At 39.2% G+C, this 18,927-nt stretch overlaps 1 protein-coding gene across 6 annotated transcripts in view; it reads left to right on the top strand.

Annotated features, from left to right (window-relative positions):
- GALNT7 (polypeptide N-acetylgalactosaminyltransferase 7) overlaps positions 1-18,927 on the top strand; it is a 157,515-nt gene that overhangs the window by 78,360 nt on the left and 60,228 nt on the right. For all 6 annotated transcript variants that reach the window (XM_035292624.3, XM_002745216.6, XM_078366255.1 and 3 more), the window contains one exon: positions 4,821-5,281. In XM_035292624.3, coding sequence (XP_035148515.1) covers positions 4,821-5,281 — 461 coding nt within the window. The remainder of the gene's footprint in view (positions 1-4,820; positions 5,282-18,927) is intronic.

Here is an 18,927-nt window from a genome sequence, read left to right as displayed (position 1 = left end):
AACAAGCCTATGTTACTGTCATTTGCTCTAAAGACCATTTTTTCTAAATCCCTGTGGATCTCTACCAAGGCATGACCATCTTGCAAAAATATTACACATAAGTAGGATTTGGGGATAGGAAGGGGCACTTTGTAAGTTGTAAGGTGGATAGTGACTAGCCTGACTTTATTTCTGGTAATCCATATTGCCATCTGGTGATAAGTGACTATATTATTCAGTCCATTTCCACCTTTATGAACATGTTGATCTCAGAAAATTATCTACTCATCCTCTTTTCCATTTCTATTCAACAGTGATTCATTGGTTTGGGCTGTAGAGTGGATCAGCTGGTGTTTACGAAGGTACCATAGTACCAGTGAGTCACAGAGGCATCTACTGATTCTCATTCACTCTCGGAAAGGAGGAGTATGTAGTTTTTATCCTCAGGGAAGTTAACTATTACACTTTATAGCCATTGTTTGAATCATATAACATTAAGATTTGATGTGAATATTCTTAGTTGACTTGGGGTTAGACAGACAATTCTCATATTTGGTTTCACCTTCAGACTTAATGACGTGCAGCCTTTGAGAAGTAAGCAAATTCAATTTTCTGGTGCTATTATATAGCATTATGAAAAGTACAGTGCTGTGTTGGGAATATAGAGCTATGTTCTTGGTGAATTCATAAGGTATTACCTGTAAGGATCTTTCTGATGTAAGTCTGGCTCTCCCATTTTATATTTTCCATTTTTTATCTCCCCTTTTCTTCTCAGGCTCTGTCTTGCCACCAAAGCAGAAATTTTAGGATTCATTCATTTATTTTGTGAGTATTTATATGTGCTAGTAAAAGTGTTGGGCATACAGTGATGCATACGATGGACAAAACCTCTGCACTTTCACAGAACTTACAGTCTAGTGCAGGGATTGGGGGGCCAAATCCAGCCCAATACTTGTCTTTGTAAATACAGGGTTACTGGAACACAGCCATACCCATTCCTTTACATATTGTCTATGGCTGCTCTTGCACTACAGAGGCAGACTTGAATAATTACCACAGACACTCTGTGGTCTGCAAAGCCAAACATATTTACTACTTAACTCTATGAAGAAAAAGTTAGCTGACTCCTGTCTCATGGATAGTGATGGAGACATTTCATAAATGCAGTCCAGAGCCAGAAAAGCCTTGCTGTCCCTCTTGAGAAGTGTATATTCTCCAGAGGGCAGCGGGCTACTGCTGGAATATTCTAAGTAGGGAAAGAAACATGTTGATATATGAATTTTAGAAAAGTCCCTATGGCTGCTGTGTAGGAAGTGCATATATCAGGGGGAGAAGCACTAGGTCATAATGATTAAGAGTATGGACTCTTGAGCCAGGTAATTTGGATTGAAATGTTGACTCTACTACATACTGATACTAATCTTGGGTAACTTCCCTGTCAGGCATCCCATCTGTAAAATAGACATGGCAATCATAGTACCTAACTCATGGGATTGAGTAAGTTAATATATGTGAAGCTCTTAGGGCACAGTGTTTCCCATCGTCACTGCTATTCCTATTGTAATCTTGTTTGGAGGTGAGGGTACCTAAATTAAGGCAGTGGCAGTGAGGATGATAGAAAGAAGTGGCCAGGTTGAGGCTCTACACAGGTGATAGAATTGACAGGAATTTACAATTAACTGGATGTCAGAAGGGTAGATAAAAGAGAATAAGAAGTTGAGGATGAATTGCAGGTTTTGGATTTCATCAGTTGAGTGAATGGTGGTTTCAGTCCCTGAAGTAAGGAAGACAGCAAGTGAAACAGGCTTGTGATGTGAGGTGAATGACAGGTTTAATTTTTGCTATGTTAAAGTTAGAGAGAGATGAATAGCAATGTTCAGGAAGCAGTTGCTTGTGAGGTTTAGAGATCAGAAAGGTGATATGGGCTGGCAAAATGGATGCTGCAATACTCACTGTAAAACTGGTCACTGAGCTTGGGAGAGAATCAAATAACCCAGAATGAAGATGGAACGACAAATAGACTAATAACAGAATCCTAAAGAACACCAATAGTTTAAGATTAGACAACCATTAAGTCAAAAAAAAAAAAAAAAAAAAAAAAAAAAGACCAAAACAACTTTTAGAGGAAAACAAACATGGATTTTTGAATCCATTAAAATTTCTCTGGTTGAAACGGGTGAATTTGAAAAATATTTAAATTGGCAATTTGGGTATTAGCATAGGGCAGCTTAAACTATAGTGTGTATTTCACAATTTGATTTCCTGTACTGTCATATGCTATATTCTACTAATAGATAGTTTTCTCTCTATGGAACATTAGGTAATTTAGTGGATGCTATGGCTATGGATGCTGGTGTTGTATGAGCTGTTCAAACTTCTCTTCTGTATTTAATAAAATTTTCTTACGTCCCTATTTACCAATTCACTTGAGGCTGTGATATGAAAAATTGAAGTGGAGGACAATGTCTTTCTCCTTTTTGTGTTTTACTTGTTTCAGCATCAACAACTTGGGACCAATTTGTTACACATTTTATAATGATATCTCTGTATTAATTTACTTATGATACTAACATAAGTAAGTATAATTTTGGAAAGAGCCAGCAGATAAATTGGAGAAACAAACACGTTTTCCATCATCAGAATCACCCCTTCTCTGTTACAGTCATGCTTGCCTTATACATTTCTTAGAACTAGTTAATTCCCAAAGGAATCTTCAGTCCTTCTGAACACCCATTTACTCACTCACTCTGATCCTTAGTAGGGCTCGCAGGTTAGGCTCAAGCTAAATCCCTGAGTTGTGACAATCAGAAGGCTGATCCAGAGGCTTTCTCAACCCTGAACCACACATGCCTGAGGAAAGGTATCACATTTATACAATCAGGCTGTGTTGCCTTTTCTATTTCAGGGGAAACTTGTGAAAAACTTTGAAATGGTCCCAGAAGATGACTGTCTAACTCAACTTTCCAGCTTATCTCACCCTTTCCTATTTTACAGTCCTGTAAATTACAGAAAACTGAGAGTGATGCAAAGGACTCTTGCCCATTGAAATGGACGTTGTTCTTGTGGAATGCAATTGATTATTGCCCTATGCAGAGTGACCAGATTAATTTGCATCTATGTGTTAATTCTTCGCCATTTTCTTGATGTTTATGTTTGTCCTTTGGATTTATCTTTGAACCAGTTGTAACATCTTACAGGTTCCTTTTTTAATGAGTTAGTGAAAATCTATGCCCCGTCTTTAAAAAAATTATCTTGTTATGTATACACATATATGTTTATACCTGCATATCACATCTCTAGAAAAATTCACAAGAAGTTGATAGCTGTAATTGCCTCTGCAGAAGGAAAAGCAGGAAAGCTTGCTTTTCACTACATGCTTTTTTGGATATTTTGAATTTTGTATCATATGTCTATATTACCTAAACAAATGGAAAATTTTAAAAAATTTGTTTTTGAACTCTTGAAAGTCAATTCTTAGCCACCCCTTACCTACTAACTTCACATCTGAAATAACTGATTTTCTATAAAGATTTTTGCCTCTAAATAAACTACTAATAGAGAGCAGTCTACACATCCACATCATACTTAGAGACCTTACTTTTATACTTTTAAGACAAACTGTTAAACTTTACTTTTCAAGGTAGCTCTAACCCTATAGAAAGATTTTGGTCGGGTGGTGCTAACGCTACAGCTAATCTCTTGGGGAATCACACAGTCTTAGTGTAGAAGAAAGTCGCAGGCCCATCAGCCTATTTTGCAGTTGTTCTGTGTGCACCTTGCCTCTTCCCCAGCTGTGTCCTCTGTAATCCTCTTGTCTAATTATAACAAGCAGCCCTCCCATTAAGCCAGTGATTCTCAGGCTTAGATGTATATTAAAGTCACCAGGGGTGCTTCTAAAAATCCAAATACTTAGACCAATTAAATCACAATGTCTGAGGGTAAGACACAGACATTGGCATTTTTTAATGCCATCGAGGTGATGCCAATGTTGAGAAACAGTGCCTTGTGCAGAGAATAGTACTGGCTTAGGAAAAGACCTAACATAAAATACCTCAGAAGCAAAAGTACTGAGGATATTTGAGGGGAAGATGTGCATAGGTGATGAAGACAATCCAAACAGAAAAGAGAGGCACCCTTTACTAAGAATGAATATCCTTATACAAAGAATGTTTTGACCCATGCTGCTTCTAAAATGGGGCAGGCTAGGTATGGGGAAGTGGTTTAAAAGCCCAAGCTGACTAAGTTACGGATATTAGCTTTTTTTATACTTCTGAATTCAGATAAACTCTGAGTGAGTGAAAAATACCAAATTTGGACTCTGCATATCCCCGTCTTGTTCTTCTGCCATTTGGGGCACTGAGCCAGCCTGCTGACAGTGACATACATCTAATACCACTGCCACCATATGGTTGTGCTACTGACAAAAGGTTATATTTATCACACATGGGACAACTGGGAAAACCACATACTTTACAAACATGACCTATTAAGCATCTGTTTTAATCAAAGATTTTAGAACTTCTTTGCTCTAACCCTTAAAAATATGCTTTATGAAGAGGTCTTTGATAGAGAGGTAGGTTTGCAAAGGCAGAAGTAAAAATGCATCCCTTCATTAATTTTGCAACAGTAAAGTGAGGAGATAGCCTATTTCTTGGTATTTCCTCTCTACCCTGAAAGATATCTTCTGATGGGAAGTTCCGAAAGCGGCACACTTGTATTCCACATCCTGAACTGTTTTATTGTTGCCTCACCGTTTTTTAAACCTGAAAATTTGTCTCTTGAACTCTTCTGTGGTGGTTTGCCTTCATGTTCTTATTGTATGTCCCCTCCCTTTTGTATAGGAAGACAGAGATGTCAATGACCCCATGCCCAACCGAGGAGGCAATGGACTAGCTCCTGGGGAGGACAGATTCAAACCTGTGGTACCATGGCCTCATGTTGAAGGAGTAGAAGTGGACTTAGAGTCTATTAGAAGAAAAAACAAGGCCAAAAATGAACAAGAGCACCATGCTGGAGGAGATTCCCAGAAAGATATCATGCAGAGGCAGTATCTCACATTTAAGCCTCAGACATTCACCTACCGTGATCCTGTGCTTCGCCCAGGGATCCTTGGTAACTTTGAACCCAAAGAACCCGAGCCTCCTGGAGTGGTTGGTGGCCCTGGAGAGAAAGCCAAGCCATTGGTTTTGGGACCAGAATTCAAACATGCAGTTCAAGCCAGCATTAAAGAGTTTGGATTTAACATGGTGGCAAGTGACATGATCTCACTGGACCGCAGCGTCAATGACTTACGCCAAGAAGAGTAAGCACACATCCTCTTCTTTCTAAAATTGGGGCAACTATTGTTTTGATAGGTTTTTAGGTTTAGTTAGATTGTTAGAATGGAGAAATTATTGATGCCTTTATTTCAAGGAAATAAGAGGATCTTTGAACAGGAAAATGGCCAGAAGGAGGTGACCCCTCCATTTATGCCAGCGTATTGAAGGCAGACCTTATAAAATTCTGGGGTCCTTTACATCAGTGCTATTCAAAATATGGTCCCCAGACTGGCACTGGTCTATGAATTTTCTTGTTACCAGTCCACAGTGAGAAAATGAGCTCGCACCAAGATGTAAGTCAGTTACACTATTAAATACATTGTTTAGTTCAACTAACAGTTTTTTAATAGCAAAACTTCCTTGATGTGTTGATTTTCATTCTGGAGCAAGTGCCTTATCTTGTTATGGAACAATAGCAAACAGTAACAGTGCTCTGGGTGTCTCACATAATTAACTAGATTTACGTTTCCTTTAATTTTTTTTCTCCCTACTGAAACTGGGCATTGAAACACTTGAGTATATGCAAAATGAACACTCAGATAGCTAAAACTATGGCCTAGGATTTCCAATTCTTTTCACGTAGTATGATTTTAAAATGAAAGATTTTCAGCTTTTAACTTTTGATGGATAGTGATTATTGAATGAACTCAAAGCTTTTCTCTTTCAGTTTATTCAATAACTGGTTCTACCACTGAAGGATCTACATAGCTTTCATTAATGTAGTTGCAATTTAATTTACTGCTACTAGAAAACATTCAACATGTATTCCCGATAATGTATTGTTAGCATAATCTTCATTTTTAAAAGGTTAATACAGCAGGTGCTCACACCCCCATACCTATTTACCTACACGTGTGCATGTACACACACACACACTCACTCACACACACAGATACACTTACACCCATTCACCAGCATTCTTTATGACCACTAAGTAAAGTCCTGTGTCCAATATAAGGCCATTCAGTAGATTTTGAGAATTCCTGTACATTTACTGGTAGAAGTGAAAAGAGATGAGTGAACTAAGAAGAGTAGGAGTGGAAGTACAGCACTGTGATGGAGAGAGATACAACCTTTTAGGCAGAGAAGAGTCAGAGCATCTCACAGGGCTGTGAAGGAAGAATCTTGGAGTAATTTATTCCCAGTAGAGACTTGCCGAGTCATAGATAGCATTGCCAGATTTAGCAAATAAAAATACAAGATGCCCAATTAAATTTGAATTTCAGATAAATGGTGAAAAAATTTAGTGTATGTTCCAAATATTGCATGGGATATACTTAAAAATTTTTTGAAATTGGATTTCCCTGAAATCTATTTTTTTTTTTTTTTTTTGAGACAGAGTCTCAGTCTGTTGCCCAGGCTGCAGTGCAGTGGCATGATTTTTGCTCACTGCAACATCTGCCTCCCGGGTTCAAGCAGTTCTCCTGCCTCAGCCTCCTGAGTAGCTGGAATTACAGGCGTATGCCATCACCCCTGGCTAATTTTTGTATTTCACCATGTTGGTCAGGCTGGTCTGGAACTCCTGACCTAGTGATCTGCCCTCCTTGGACTGCCAAAGTGTTGGAATTACAGGCATGAGCTACCACGCCCGGCTACCTGAAACCCAATTTTAACTGGGTGTCCTGTGTTTTATCTGGCAATCTTAGGAGATGAGGATGGTTGCTAAAGAGTTAGAGCTGCCATGTGAGGACCCTTTAGGACCCCTAACAGGATCTGCAGTCCCTCATCTAAAGTGTGTCTCAGTTATCTTCAGTGTAGCACTCAGATCTCTCATCTCTGTTACAGAGGTGTTTTGAGAAATGACTAGTGGCATTCTCATCACTGTAATGGGGGAGAAGGGAAGGGAGTCTAACATTTATTGACTTTCTGCTGCAGGCCAGTACTTAGTATAAGTTACCCTATTCTCATAACCAAACTGTGAGAGAGTTCTTAGCCATATGTATAAAGTCAAGTCATCTGAGGCTCAGAGTTATGACTTATTTGCATTTGCCCAGAAGAATGGCAAAACTGGGGGTCACCCCTAGGTGATTTGGTGTGAAAGCCCCTTCGTTTCCATTACCACACAGCTGAGGCACATCTCTCTGTGGGTAGTGTACCTCAGTGCAGATGTTACAATCAGAGGGTGAGCTTAGCAGTGTGGAAACAGATTTTAGCACATGAGCTGTTTATTTAAAGATATGTCACTTAAAACACCAATATAAATATAGCTAACTTTTTAATATAAGAAATAGGATAAGGAAATTAAATGATGTATAAGGCTTAAAGCAGTGCACAGGATTTAGAGACATCCTCTATGCCTCCCTCCCCTTCACCCCTCACATCCAGTCCATCAGCAAGGCCTCTTGGTTCTATCACCAAAATGTAGCCCAGATGACTTCTGAGGTCTTCTTCTTTCCTTTCCTCTGCCTCCAGCTGAGGCCATGCAACCATTGTCCCCTGGAATCCTGCAGAAGTCTCCTTACTGTTCTTGCCTCTTACTGCCTATTATTCAGACAGAAAAATCAATGTGGTCTTTTAGTAACCCCAATCTTAAAAGAATTCTGTGTCTTCCCATTGCTCTTAAAACCCAAACTCCTAACATGCAGGAGCCCCCATTGCTGTGGCCCTTACCTACCTTGCAGACCTAGTGTACTTCTTGCCCATCTAGTCCAGCTGTGCTGGCCTGTCTCAAGTCCTCTGCATATGCTCTTCCCTCCTCCACAAATGTTTGTTCCCTTCGTCCCATGATTGGCTGGCTCCTTCCCATCCTTTAGGCCTCACTTGCACTTCTCTAACCATGCTATCTAATTTGCTAAGGCCCCACTTGATTCTCTGTTACTTCTCTCTAACCATTTTGTTCATAGTGTCTATCAAATTTTGTAATTAGATATTGGTTTATTAAGTTGTTTATTGGCTGTCTTTCTCGTTAGATGTTAAGTTCCTAAGAGCAAAAACTATGCCCATTTGTATACCTAGTAACTGACAAGTAGGAACTCAGTAGTACCCAGTTGGGTATGAATGAAATCAGCCAGCGTTCAAACCTTGATGCCATCTGTAGTTGTAAGATCTTTGACCAGTTATTAATTCTTTCTAACCCTCAGTTGCCTAGACCTTCAAACAGATCTAACAATACCCATCTCTCAGGATTGGGATTAGAATTGAATGACATAATTGACTACAAAAAGTCTTTTATTAGCCTGTTGGTTAGAAACCTAAGTAGTATTAGCTTTTTTTACTGCTATGGTATTTTCTTCATTACCTTGTTGTCAGCATTTGAATGTTTTCATTTGCTATTTAACTTTGATAGGCTCTGTTTATTTTTGGAAAACATAAATGTCACACATTACCTTATCTACATCCTCTTACTTCTGCTAGTAACTTCTAGGATGCCAAAGCCTTCATCTCCTTTAAAAATTTGAGCCACACTGATTTATGGGAACCTCGCAGCTCTGAGTCCTCCTTGCACTCTGCGGTTTCCGTCCTGTCTCTTTTCTTTCCTTCTTCCGTGCCTTGCATAGCCACTTGTGTCCTGTGTTCTTTCCTCTGGCACCATTGGAGCAGTGCCTAGAAGTAGGACTTTCCATGTTTTTGTGTATTATTTCTGTAAATATTGTGTCTCCAATAAAATTCAAAGACCCAAATCTATTTTAGTAAATATTCCTAAGCCTCTCTTTGAAATCCTATGCTAGTGATAAAAGTCATTTTTTAATATTTCAAAATGCCCAAATATAATAAATCCTAGACACTTTTTTTAACTGAACCCAAATTATTATTATTATTATTTTTTTGAGATGGAGTTTCGCTCTTGTTACTCAGGCTGGAGTGCAATGGCGCGATCTCAGCTCACCACAACCTCCGTCTCCTGGGTTCAAGCAATTCTCCTGCCTCAGCCTCCCAAGTAGCTGGGACTACAGGCATGCACCACCATGTCCAGCTAATTTTTGTATTTTTAGTAGAGACGGGGTTTCACCATGTTGACCAGGATGGTCTCGATATCTTGACCTTGTGATCCACCCGTCTCCGCCTCCCAAAGTGCTGGGATTATAGGCGTGAGCCACTGCTCCCGGCCCCAAATTATTTTTTAAACTGGATTCTTTCTCCCACTTCAGAAAAAATGAGACAGACTTCATTCCTTTTTTGAACACTTATAATTCAATGTAGAGTATAACAAATAATTTTCTAAGCAAAATTATTTACAATTTAGAATGTGAACAATCTTTGGAATTTTTCTCTAAAATAAAAACTAACCATGAATAAAAGTTCCCTAAGTGTTGTATATTACCTAATATTCATATTAGCACTTTTCTGCTTTTACTGGCAACATATTGAAAACATACTGTACATCCATATTGTACACATGAGAATGCACCCTTCCTCATCCTCAGCCCTCATCGGGAATGTGCTTGGAGCCCCTCAAAAGCTGGCTTGGTGTGACTGGCTTTTTGCCACTTCAGAACACAGGCCCTAACAGCCTTGTTCTCCCGCCTCTGTCTGTCATAGAAATGAGACACCTGCAAAGCTTAGAGACCAAGCTTGGACCTTTTGTCCAGCTGTGACATCTGACTCTGTGGTTAGCTTGTCCATTCTTGTTACTGCTTTGTAGTCTTTGTAGATGAATGTTCTCTTCCCTAGAAGCAGGAGAGAACTGCCCAGCTGCTGGCATGACTCACACTTCTGTATATGATAGCTTTGAATTACATTCACTGACTCATTTATTGGCTATTGATTGCTTGTTAAAAGGGTGAGCAACAGTAGTTTGAGTGAACGGGAGGCCTACTTCTTTTTTAAAGATTTGAGCCAAGAATGACTTCACCTGCCTTCACACTTTTTTTCTATAAAGTACAAATATGATTTTCTTCACAGTTCAACAGATATTGAGTATCTCTAATATGTAATGCACTGTCCCTGCCTTCAAGAGGCTCACCATCTACTACTAGGGAGAAAGGAAAGAATGCCATCATATAAGGCAGAATGTAAGAACGATCAAAAGGTGTGAGCTTTTAGTAATGTGGTTTAGAGGAATGAGAGGTCAAGTTACAGGGGAGTCAGAAAAGGATACTTTGCCAGGCATGTTGGTTTATGCCTGTAATTCCAGCACTTTGGGAGGTTGGGGTGGCTTGATTGCATGAGTCCAGGAGTTGGAGACCAACCTGGGCAACATGGTAAAACCCCTTTTTTCTGTACCAAAAATACAGAAAAATCAGCTGGGCATGGTGGCACATGCCTGTGGTCCCATCTACTTGGGAGGCTGAGGTGAGAGGAACCCTTGAGCCTAGGAGGCAGAGGTTGCCGTGAGCCAGGATCACGCCACTGCACTCCAGCCTGGTGATACAGTGAGAGCCCATCTCAAAAATAAATAAATAAAAGGATGGTTGGGGGAGACACTAGGGAAGACCCTGAAAGATAAGTAGGGTCTCCTTAGGAAGAGGGCACAAAGGTAGAAGACATGAACAAGTAGTGCAGCTTAGTTGGATCTGGAGGTATGTTCAGAGAAATACAGATGGAAAGATAGTAGGGCATTGGAAGATTACATGCCGTTTACAGAGTCTACACTGAATCTGGTGTTTGGGAATATCCACTGAAGGTTTATAAAGAGAACTTTGGGGATTTTTAACTAGCAGAGGTGTTAGAGTAGATTAGGGGGTAGAAACTTGTTAGAGGGTTAGTGGCATTCAAGTGGGAACTCCAGTGGAGGTTATATAGAATTAGAAAAAGGAGGTTCAATGTAAGCAAACAAAAGAGTTAGAAGCAGTAGGCCTTGGCAGGTGATGGAGTGGAAGGGGAAATCAAAGATAAATCCAAGACTTTGAAGCTCAGTAACACAAAGAGGAGTGGTGGTGCCATTAACAGAAAGAGGGTGGTTAGGATAAAACAAGCCCTAAGCTCGTTTACCTAAACTGGTCTCTTCCCTGGTTTCGATGAACTCATGCAGAGCCAGTCAGGAAGAGGACCCTGTTTATGGGAAGAATTAGAAAGTACTATTTGTGGATAGGGTAGATTTTCTTCTGATAAAGTTTGGGATTTTATTTCCTTTTACTGTGAACTGCTGATGCTAACACTTGGAAATTATTCTTATCTCTTTTTTCTGCCCAAAAAGGCAGACAATCAGAGATATTTTGATTCAAACAAATGAATTAAATATTTTGACTCATTGAGTGAATTCATCTGCTTCTAATATTTAACCTTTTCTCCCCCCTACACACCTTTTGCATTTCTGTTTTGTAGAAAGCTACCTTACTTGCAATTACAAAGTGAGATGATAGATGTAAAAGTGCTTTGAAAATTCTAAGAGCTATGCACATGTTAATAGATTAATTGTTAATATCTTTCTTAAGCTTGTCTATGGGAAATAGAGATTTTTTAAAAAGATATTTTACATTTACACTCATGCCTTATATACCAGATAATTCTCCTCTTACCTGAGTCCAAAATAAATATTGATTCTTATGCTGTAATTTTATCTAAGGTGAATTATATTTGTGAGGTTTCTTATTCTCTATCCACGTAAAAGTTTCTCTTTGTTATCTGCCAAGCTAGTTAGATTGTAGTGCTATAATTTAAAAATTTATATTTTTAAAACATTGATTTAGTTGAAATGCTATAGCTTTCTTTTTAATTTGGTTTTACATATTTTGATATGTAGATTTCAGCTAGAGCTAAAACCTTAACGCTACTCATAAAACATTAAGACAAATATTTAGAATATATAGAAATCATACATACACATACATATGTGAATCATGTGTATGCATAGGTATTTGTACTTTGCCCCAGTTTCTGTTTTTGGAATATGTGGTGGTTCTATATGACCATCCAAACTACATTTGTGACAAATTTTCATACACAATCCCTTTTATTCATAGATTGCCCAAAATATGTTGCATTTTTTAGACTACAGTTTGGCAACTTTAGGTCTAATGTTCAGAAAACACATTTGAAAGTGGTTTCAGATAACCCAAGATGGACATGTTGCTTACTGGCCTGAAAAGTTTTACTCTTGGAAACTAGAGTACTTTGTGAATTCAGGGGTTCTCCAGATTTACTTTAAAATAAGTCCTTATGTTCTGATGCCTACTTCTTCACACACATATGAACACAAAAACATATATACATTACATATGGGAAGTTTCTCAATTATGCAGAGTTGATTTTTGTTTCAGGTTCTGGCTAACAACAGATGTATTTAGGCAAACTGAAACTTTTTAAAAAAACAGGAGGTAACTTACATCTCCCCCATTTCCACAGCAGTTTAGGGAGGTACCATATTTATTTCAGTGAGGCTACAGAAACTGGAAGTTGAGGTAATTTGCTTCTCTAAACCTCCATTAGCAGAGTAGCAGCAATCTTGAATCCCCCCTCCCTGAAGCGCCTTCTTTCCCTTGATAGGTTCTAGCTGGCTCCCTTCCGTTGGTGGAAATGTCCTTCTACTGCCCAGACCTCATTTGGTTGATGAAAAGGACTTCTTACTCGCTGGTTATTGTCCAGGTTGCTCTATTGACAGAAGATTTATCTTCATTTTCTCTCCCTTCATACTTCTAACTCTGCCACCAATGTTATAAATCACAAAGTATGCCTGATAAAAAGTTATAAACTCACATTGCATTTATTGTATTTTCACAGCCCTCTACCCCCAACTACAAATTTGAGTAAGTTTCTTGGAGACTGCTTTGAAAAATATTTATGTGGCACCACTAGATATCCCGTAACATCGCACTCCAGTGACAGACAATTTCAGGAAAACTTAACTCTTTTTTTCTTTTCATAATAAGTCTCTTGCCCGTGGGAAACACTAACACAGAGATCAAGGGATGTTTTTTGTACTCTTTCCTCCTAGAACATCTTGATGTTTGAGCTAACAGTCTGTTCAAGGTATTTAGTCATTGTTCTCTGCCAAAAGGTTATCAGTTCCTTCCGAAAGACAGCCTGTGCCAGTAGACCCAGACATGCTAGAGTGCAATGCAGATGGCCGAGCACACGCCCCTAACCCTCAGTGGGTCAGCATGGTCACCTCTGGTAATCTAGCCCAGACTGTTCCAGAACCATTAGATACAGCCTGTTTACTACAATATGTGTTTATTTGATGCATATTGGCTCTTGTGTGATTGGTAAATGGGGGAATGGTATCAATTCAGTGTGGAAGTCTTGGTGGTTCACAGATTTACTCTTGCATATAAATGTTTGGAAGTGATCAGGAATAAGGTTTCTCACAGCTAAAAAGAGCCATAAAAATTTACATATGAAGACTTTAAGGGGAAAAAATTATCTTCTGCAGAAGTGTTTTTCTTTGAGGAAATGGGAGTTTAGTGGTTTTAAGGCCCACTGTACTTGCTGCTCTATTTAGCTGTCTGAAGAAGCTGCACATGCATCCAAGGAAACTGAGAAGGAAATTGATTGATGAAGTAGCTATCCTTGGATCAGACTTTTAATTTTGGTGAAATTGTTCTGTATTGAAAATGAGTGTCTCTGAAGACCTACAGAAAGGGAAACACAAGCCTATGGGTTTTAGGTTTGCAAAGGATGGACTGTGATACAAAATTTTAAAAATTAGTGCCAATTTTAACTGTGCTAATTGATTTTTGCTTTCCTTAGAGCTCTGGTTTCAAAGTTCCTTAAGTTTTGAGTGGTCTGGTCCTATCCCTATTTTTTTTTTTTCTTAAGTCTCATTGCTCTTGCTTTTTCTTTTTCTTTTCTTTTCTCTCTCCTGCCTTCCTGCCTTCCTCCCTCTCTCCCCGCCTTCCGCTCTTTCTCTTCTTTCTTTCTTTCACATGATCTTGCAAAACAGAGAGTTTACTAGGACTACATATATGAGGCAGAAATGCCTATAACTGCACCTAAAATGCAAGCCTAGCCAGACTGCTGAGCGTAGGGCTATCTATACTGCAACTCCTCTGATAACATAGCCATAATAGAAAAGGAAGAGGGGAAGATATTTTCCATATTTTAGATGAATCATTTACATGACACTGGCTCACTGATAAACCAAGCATAAACCAACATTTATATGAAAGGAATATCCCCTACCTCTCAATTTATTCTAGAAGCAGAGCCACCATTCTAAAAAATAGACTACTCTCAATAGACAGCAAGGAGTTACATATGGCCACACTGGGGAGAAACCTGGCTCAAATTAGAGCCAGGGATCACTTTAGAGCCAGGGATCACTTTTGCCATAGTTGGCTATAAAACTCCAAATGACTTCTCCTTTTTCACATTTACACATGTAGATGTTTACCTCTGGAATATCAGGTAAAAGGACCTGTGTTGGAGAGAAGGCAATTTAAAAATTAGTTGAAACAGGTTAGAGGCAATTATAGGGAGGCTTACTCGCACTCTGAGTTTAAAATTGACCTCGGCTCTTTATAGGGAAGAATTTGTGACAGTTTCCCCATGGTTAAGGAAAGTCATTGGAGAGCGCTATAAAGCAGGATCATCGACACCAATTTTTTTTCTTCAGAAAGGATTGTAGAAGTAGTAATATGAGTAATGATTGAATAATTATTATATAACTTCTTGAATGAACTTAGAAGTAAGTTAATTATCTTCGCTCATTTTAAGCTGAATATGTAAAAGGTACACTTGGTGTATCATAAATAGATTTAATCTTTTTTTTTTTGAGATGAAGTCTTGCTGTCACCCATGCTGGAGTGCAGTGGCACCATCTCAGCTCACTACAGCCTACACCTCCTGGTTTCAAGCGATTCTCCTGCCTCAGCCTCCTGAGTAGCTGGGACTACAGGTGCACACCACCATGCCCAGCTGATTTTTTGTATTTTTAGTAGAGATGGGGTTTCACCATGTTGACCAGGATGGTCTCGATCTCTTGACCTTGTGATCCACCCGCCTCGGCCTCCCAAAGTGCTGGGATTACAGGCGTGAGCCACTGCGCCAGGCCCTTAGCACCCTTTATAAAAGCCAAGCATTAGTTAAAATTATATAAATAATATAGTTTAATTATATTCAGTAAACTTTTAGTCTGTCACTGGGAAATATCCTGTAGCTTTGCTTCCCTCTTCACTGAATCCTAGGGGATGTAGCTATTGTGTAGGAGGTAAATCACATTTCTAATAGCCTAGCGACGTATTTTAGAATGAGCACTGCCATTTTAATCAAATGGAAAATATTCGTGCATTCTCCAGAATCGAAAGGCCCAGAGAGCAAGCCAAAATTCAGGAAAAGGGCTCTAGAGAAAGATTTGAGAATCTAAATTCCACATTCTTAAGACCCTGGAGATCCACAGCTGTCACTTTAAAGGAAAGTGTTGTGGTATTCAGTAGGTTCTACATTATCTTTTGTGAGGCAGGAGCTCCCTCCAGAGTTCAAACATGATAAGCTGCAGGCCTGCTGGAGTGGGCCCCCATCCAAGGAAGGTATTTAAGGCTGGTTTCTTCTCCCAGTGAGATGAAACTGGGGAAAGGGCATTAAAGGACAGAGAAACTCTCTTGAAAACTTCCATTGAAGTCTGTATAAACACAACTACTTAGGAAAGCAGCCTTGGGTATTCTTATTTAAATCAAATACGATGAAGAATCGGTCTGTCTTTTGAGCAGACAATAATGTAACCTAGACTAGAGTTGGCTGCTTCTTGACCTCATGCCTTCTGTCATTGTGGCACTAGTCTCTGGCTTCAGAGTCATATGCCCGATGTGGAGGCTGATGAGAGGAAGGGCTGAAATTAACAGTGTACTAAGGGTGTGCACCAAGAGACATAGAATGGCCCAGAAAGGCAGGGTTCAGCCCTAGTGTACTTATTTACACTTGTTTATATGGGTTTTCAGGGATACTTCTCGATCGCTTCAAATGAGGCTAAGCTGTGTCTTCCACTTCCATGTAATTAACTGTCTTACTGTGACTGCTGCTTTCCTTATCTCTCTGTTGCAGCAGCTGATGGAGACAAAGGGGCCTCAGTCAGTGACAGTAAGGATCAGCAGCATCACTGTCCCTGTGTTACATCTGTATGTCTAGCAGTCTACTCGGTTTCTAAATACACTATCTTCTATGCTTATTACCATACTGAGATAGTACGTTTTCAATTTCACTATATTTTTGGATGATGAAAGTGAGGCGTCAGAGAAGTAGAAAACTTGCAGGTGACATAAGTCAAAGATGAAGATCCTGGGACTCAAATTTTGGCATATATGCCCACTGCCTTGTTGGGGATGCTAACGGCAAATAGGTTGTTTTCCAGTTTGCTTTAGGACATTAACTTTTTTTCTCTGAGAAAGTTAGAAAAAGGTAAAAGGCAAAGGTATAGTGTGTCAATATTGCAGAATTTTTTTCCTGCCTCCTAAGACAGGGTTTCACAATCTTGGCACTGCTGACATTTGGACCAGGAAATTCACTGTTGTAAGGGCTGTCCTGTACATTGTAAGATGTTTAGCAGCATCTGTGGCATCTGCCCACTAGAATGCCAGGAACACACACACCCGCTTCCACATCTCTAGTTGTGACAACCAGTTCTCCAGATCTAGCCACATGCCCCTGGAGGGCAAAAACACCCCTGATTTAAAATCACTGCTGTAAAGGGTCAATTGTGGTAATGTTGTGGGAGGAGGGAGTGTCACAATGAAAATATAGAGATGGATTGATAAGATTAAGGGGAAGCGTTGGAACAGACTGATGGAATGGGACACATAGATAGGAAAACTCCGTCCTATGTAAGATGTAGATAGTTATTAGATTTCAGGAGGTTTTCAGGAATGGACTCAGGCTCCATCATGGCAGATCTGAATGTTGGTGGTGGTAGTACACCATGGATGCATTTATAACATTTATAACTCCTTCTCTCTTTCCCTTTTTTTTTTTTTTTTTTTTTTGTTAAATAACAAATACCAGGAGTGGAGTGGTGGGAACCACTCTTTTTGCACTATAAAAGAAAAAAATCCAATCCTGCTATTTCTCTAATTCTGTCTTTCAGCCCCAGCTGGTGGCCACTGAGGGCATTTCAGAATTTGGTGTATATTTGTCCAAACTTTATTCTAAGTTATTAAACTCATCCTGCTCTTGAATTATCCCCCTTATTTCTTATTTCCATTTATTTATTATTTTTTTGAGAGGGAATCTCCCTCTGTTGCCCAGGCTGGCATGCAGTGGCATGATCTCAGCTCACTGCAACCCCTACCTCCTGGGACCAAGCGATTCTCCTGCCTCATCCTCTCGAGTAGCTGGGATCCCAGGCACCCGCTACCACCATACCCACCTAATTTTTGTATTTTTAGCAGAGACGAGGTTTTGCCATGTTGGTCAGGCTAATCTGAAACTCTTGACCTCAGGCGATCCTCCCACCTCAGCCTCCCAAAGTGCTAGGATTACAGGCATGAGCTACTGCACCCAGCCCATTTCTTGTATTTTTAATTAGAAGAATTGCTAATACTTATAGGGGAAAATTATTTGAAATTTCAAGAAAAATGTTGGTAATGCTTATTTTATTAACCTTTTAAGATAATTTTATAATATGCTTATCAGGACTATTATAAGAAATTCACTTGTAAATATTGTAGTTACATATCATCATGTGCCAGAATGAATTATATGAAGGTAAAGCATGTAACAATACTGTGAGTCCTTGCTCAGTGTCTTCAGTAGGTTCAGGGAGAGGACATACAGTGAATTTAATTTTATCATAGGTAAATAGACATTGTTGACTAAAGGAAAAAATTAAGCTTTTAAATAATTAAAATTAGTTTTATTTTGAAGTCTTACTGAGGACCATAGACTGGACTATAGGACTATATCCTGTCAGGCTGTTTTAAGGCAATATTTTAGTTTATAGTTTACATGTAGTTGGTGAAGATTTAGTATGTGTAAAATTATGTCTAAGTTTCAATGTAAGAATATATCTGGTGATAGATTATAGAAGTATAATCATTAATTGTGTCAAACATTATTTTATGTATAGGAAAAGGCAAGGACTAGGATCATTTATCTTTTAAGAAATGTAGTGACGGAGGCAAGAGTTGTGGTGGAGCCATGTGTTTTATTTTGTTTTGTCTTTGAAGTATTTTTTACAGAACTGTATGTCATCACAGAATTTGGAGCTTTGGGATATTATGTTGGCAAGTAGAAATGAGCATGTCGGCCGGGCGCAGTGGCTCACGCCTGTAATCCCAGCACTTTGGGAGGCCGAGGCGGGTGGATCACGAGGTCAAGAGATCGAGACCATCGTGGTCGACATGGTGAAACCCCGTCTCTACTAAAAATACAAAAAATTAGCTGGGCATGGTGGTGCGTGCCTGTAGTCCCAGCTACTCAGGAGGCTGAGGGAGGAGAATTGCCTGAACCCAGGAGGCGGAGTTTGCGGTGAGCCGAGATCGCGCCATTGCACTCCAGCCTGGGTAACAAGAGCGAAACTCCATCTCAAAAAAAAAAAAAAAAGAAATGAGCATGTCTTTTTATGTTTATTATTCTGCCTTACAACATAAACGAGTCAAGTTCCTATGGTGTATTTCTAGTCACAAAAATATCACCAAACTTCTAAGGACCAAAATACTTCTAATATTAAATATTGGAATATTGTATAAATAAATACATACATTTAAGAAAGATTAATAAAAACAAGTAAGATGATGATTTGTCCAATTTTTGATGAACCTGTAAGTGATGGTGGTCATTGCGGTGGTGAGTTTAATCAACAAATAAACGTTTACAAAGTGAA

The sequence above is a fragment of the Callithrix jacchus genome, chromosome 3 (assembly GCF_049354715.1).
Source record: "Callithrix jacchus isolate 240 chromosome 3, calJac240_pri, whole genome shotgun sequence".
NCBI classification, from domain to species: domain Eukaryota; kingdom Metazoa; phylum Chordata; class Mammalia; order Primates; family Cebidae; genus Callithrix; species Callithrix jacchus.
The sequence above is the reverse complement of the archived record's forward strand: the minus strand, read 5'-3'. Positions and strand labels throughout refer to the sequence as shown.